Genomic DNA, 4,373 nt, shown 5'->3' with positions numbered 1-4,373 from the left:
CATTAGAAAAAGGTAGGCATTGCAATATCATCTGAGCACAGGATATGTGCTGGTTCAAAAAGCGCTTTTATCATTTGAACATCGAAGGATACTGATAGCCAGCACAACTCGCAGCTGTTTACTAAGCGGATAGATATCTGATATCAATATACCACCATTCCAGCAGTATCTTTGCTCAGAAGATCGAATGATGGGAGGGTTTGCGATGCCTGAAAAAATGATTTACTTATTGTAAGATCTGATGGGAATTGAAACCGTGAGACAATATGTGCCACCACTTATGATACATTCTTGAGATAGAAAATATTGTTCTCGAACAAGATTAACCTCATTATTCAATTAATGTTATTTAGGATTCAATTATGCCCATAATATCAAAGTTGACTTAAGAGCCAATGCATTTACATGTGTATTTAGGATGGTTAAAGAAACTTTTTAACCAGTAAATACTCAAATAATGATTGCAAATGCACGCTTACCAGAAGCTAATTTTTGTCCAGATTGGAAATATTGGGATAATTTGAACCCAAAAATAATTATTTCAACCGTCTAAAACGAATTAAGTACTCTCCTGCATCTGCAAAGATGTCGAAAATTAATTGGTGGAATTAAATGGAGAGTATTTAATTCGTCTTAGACGGTTGAATACATTCCACTAAAAGAGCTTTATATATTTTTCTGAATTATTTCAATTTTATCTTGATAATAATCGACTCTGAACAATTCCGTTGAACTTAGTCATAACAATAACCTAGCAGCTGATTTTTCTCTGCGCCGTACTGATCGCTTCGAACGGTAATCATAAATTAACAATTGGTTTCACATCGTCTGGTAAACCATCCAGCTTACTGGGCCGTTCGGTAGCTTGCCCAGCTGGCTGAGTGTAGGTTGGAAGCATTTAACGCACGCACCCAATAGCTGGAATGTTGTTGGAAGCATTATTTCGTGATGGCCTACTGACAGACTATCGGGGCACTTTGACTGGAACTAGCCAGCCGAGGTAATGAGTTAACCTCTTCAAAATGCGCGCTGAAATCCTTGGTTCGCTGGTATATCTCGAAGGGGCTATTGTAATGATAATTATTAGTATAAAAGTGTTGCAATAAGTTTAACGGAGGTATAGTTCTAAAGTGCATCTGCAACAGAGAAGCATCAGTGCAATATTTGGTGGGTAACGAGTTCGTCGCTGACTAGACTAAGCATTTAGGTCTTTTGATGGTAGCAAAACAAATGGAACATAATCGAACTGATTTTTTTTTTATTTCGGTTAGAACTCAATCCCAGAATGAAGTTCATAATCGTGGCTGCATTCACGCTGTTTGCCTTGGTTTCGGCTCAGGAGGAACAGTACACTACCAAATACGACAACATCGATGTGGATGAAATTCTGAAATCGGACCGCCTGTTCAACAACTACTTCAAGTGTCTGATGGACGAGGGTCCGTGCACTCCGGATGGTAACGAGCTGAAGCGTATTCTGCCGGAAGCTCTGAAAACCAACTGTGCCAAGTGCACCGAAAGCCAACGTGCCGGCGCCATCAAGGTCATCAACCACGTGATCGAAAACCGTGCGGAACAGTGGAAGGCTCTGCAGGCCAAGTACGATCCGGAGGGTATCTACATCGATCAGTACCGTGCCGAAGCGGAGAAGAGCGGGATTTCCCTGTAAACATGTACACATATCGCATTACCCAAAACCCCGAAAATATTGTGATGTATGTATTTGTCATCAAGAACGTAGAGTGATAAAATAAACAATCTTATTTTCGGTCGTGAAATGACGTCGTTTTCCGTTCGTTTGCTTAATATTGACTCAAAGTTTGTTGCATTCGTTTCCATCGTTCTAGACAATATCTGTCGATCTTCACGTCAAAAAATAAATAATAAAAGAGATGCTAATGTAGCCATTAGCGAATGACGCCAGTCAGTGAATTCTCGCTCCAGAATTGCTCTTGAAATGTGTTATTTAAAAAATTTCAAGCTCAATGGCAAACTGACCTACCGACCAAGCTAAAGTCAATGGGGCGGAACCGTCGGGCAGACGAGATATGTTTCTTTGAACAATCAGTGCAGCGCACAGTGGCGAGTTCTGAAGCAAAAGCCTGAGGAAAACCTAAAGTGTTCAAATGTGCAATTAGTGAACTCGTCGTAGGATTATGGGATGGACAGCTAGACGCAAAGTAAACAGCACTAATTCACACTGGTTCTAATCAGTTTTTCGTTGAAATAAATCGGGACACGGGGCTAAAACTAACGAAAGCAACGTCTATTTGCTAGAACTCCACTATAGCAGAACGTTTCTTCTGATTTGGTAAGGATAAGTTTGGTAAAAGAGTGTCTATATGACGAAAATGGCTGCCTTAACCTTACAGTTTGGTTTTGATTGATTATGCATCCTTTTATACATGATTTATCGATGCACTATTGTAATGGATATATTTCACTCCATTTGATTTTGTGTAAGGGCTCATGCTATATTATGTTACAGGAAAAAGTGTAAATCAAGTTATTTTCTGAGTAATTTTACTGTTTACGACTCAAAGTCGATAAAAATTTGGTATTACCAATCCGGAGCAAGTGGGAGTGGTTTGCATCATCCTAGTAAATTATCAGTTTCAGATTCGTTGTGATCTTGCAGACCCTTAGGTTACAAATAAAAATATGGAGTGTAATGCCAAACAAAATACGAATTGTCATGAAATTGCTAATTGAATTTTTATTCTTAACTTGAAATTACAAACATGCCTGCGAAAAAGTTGCGATACAGCCATCAGCAGCCATTCTACCTGCTTGCAATAGTAAGGACCGTCAGTTTAAATTTTTATCTCTCTAAGCCATAAATTTAACACACTGTGTTGTGCGGTGACACAGCACATGTGTCACGGTCAGTGTTTTTTTTTTTTTTTTTTTTACAAGGGAGAATGCATTTACACACTAACCCAGTACACGTGCATTGTAGTTGCCAAACTACCACACGGAAGTGTACTGGAGTGTCGGACTCGACCATACCGGTAATACCGACTAAACTCCCTTGGGCTCCACCATCGTTTCCCCCAGGAACTACCTCGCAGTACTACTTCTGGGGGGACGGCAGTACTAAGCGTACTCACTCATTATCGCTCACACAGGCACTCGTCCCACGCGAGACTGACTTGGGTGCTCGCACCCCATTCACTCCATTTGAGTCTTACTTGGATGCTCTCCCGGGCGCTCCGCTGCCATGCCTCGAGGTGTCAATAGCGGTAACTGCCTGGGCCTACAGATATTACGCTACGACACTCCTGCCTCAGCACGAGCAGATCAATCACACCACTGCCGAAGCAGACCACACGCTACCCTGCCGAAGCAGGGACACTCCCCATGCACCACATGTGCACAACTGTAGGTGTGTGGGTACAACCCACTGCTACCCTGCCGCCGAAGCAGCTTCTCCAAAGACCATTCGCTCCATGTGACCCTTTTTCGGGTGCTCACTCTAACACTCCGCTGCCATGCCTCGAGGTGTCGATAGGTCCCTCGACTCCTGCCTCAGCATGTGCAGTCCATACTCAGACTTCTGCTGCGCTTCGAGGTGACAATAGCGGCGGAGACACGCTATGACACTCCTGCCTCAGCACAACCAGATCACTCACTCCCTGCCGAAGCAGCTCACGCGCTACCCTACCGAAGTAGGGACACTCCACATGCCAGTTGGCACTCCCTCCCTGGGCTTGTGCTTTGAAGCGGCACACAGTCGCTTTGATAGAGTCCGCTTACGGGCACTTGTGGTTTTTTGGGAGGGATTTTAGCAGAGCCCACTGCTAAATCCCACCACGCCCTAGGCAGTTCTCCCTGACTCGCAGACAGCTGGGGAGGGGTCGTCAAGCCCTTGGACATGGTCCCTGCTGCCCCCTCACGGTCAGTGTTGTAAAATGTCATTTGCATTTGTTTTTGTTTTTGCATTTGTTTGTATAATTTCCCTAGAATTTTTTCCAGACAGTAGCTATCAATTCATGATGTATGACGAACTTATAGCGCTTAAATGTGTCTACAACTTTGCCTTACAAGGCATTGCTCTAAATATGTAATCTGGGGCGTGGGAGGCAAAATGTCATTCAAATGACATTATGTCAAATGACACGTGACATTTTGGAGAGTTTTCACTCTCCAGCCTCAGATGTTATATTTAGAGCAATGTACCCTTGGACAAAAATGTAGCCCTACTCAAGAGTTATGAGTACATCTAAAATTATAGAATAAATTTGGCTTCTAAAGAAAGTTATGAACAAATTAGTCAAATGACATTCAGATGACATTTTACAAGCCTGGTCACGGTCCAGTTTGTTTCTCACAGACTGTGGGATCGTATTCGTATAGATACTCATTTAGGGTTA

At 42.6% G+C, this 4,373-nt stretch overlaps 1 protein-coding gene across 2 annotated transcripts; it reads left to right on the top strand.

Moving 5' to 3' along the window:
• The first annotated feature begins 1,057 nt into the window (after positions 1–1,057).
• On the top strand, positions 1,058–1,778 carry LOC134213443 (ejaculatory bulb-specific protein 3-like). 2 transcript variants are annotated; one of them, XM_062692501.1, is made up of 2 exons: positions 1,058–1,167; positions 1,272–1,778. In XM_062692501.1, exon 2 carries the CDS (start codon positions 1,286–1,288, stop codon positions 1,667–1,669), a length of 384 nt encoding a protein of 127 aa, XP_062548485.1. In that variant the 5' UTR covers positions 1,058–1,167; positions 1,272–1,285; the 3' UTR covers positions 1,670–1,778. The 2 variants fall into 2 exon arrangements, with proteins under 2 accessions (XP_062548485.1, XP_062548486.1); XM_062692502.1 differs by having other exon boundaries at positions 1,137–1,207.
• Positions 1,779–4,373: the final 2,595 nt, after the last annotated feature.

This window comes from Armigeres subalbatus, chromosome 2, assembly GCF_024139115.2.
Source record: "Armigeres subalbatus isolate Guangzhou_Male chromosome 2, GZ_Asu_2, whole genome shotgun sequence".
NCBI classification, from domain to species: domain Eukaryota; kingdom Metazoa; phylum Arthropoda; class Insecta; order Diptera; family Culicidae; genus Armigeres; species Armigeres subalbatus.
Note: the sequence above shows the minus strand (reverse complement) of the source record. Positions and strands in the feature narration are given on the sequence as shown.

Coding starts and splice junctions, on each gene's coding strand:
- LOC134213443 (XM_062692501.1), top strand. CDS start 1,286: ATGAAGTTCATAATCGTGGCTGCATTCACGCTGTTTGCCTTGGTTTCG.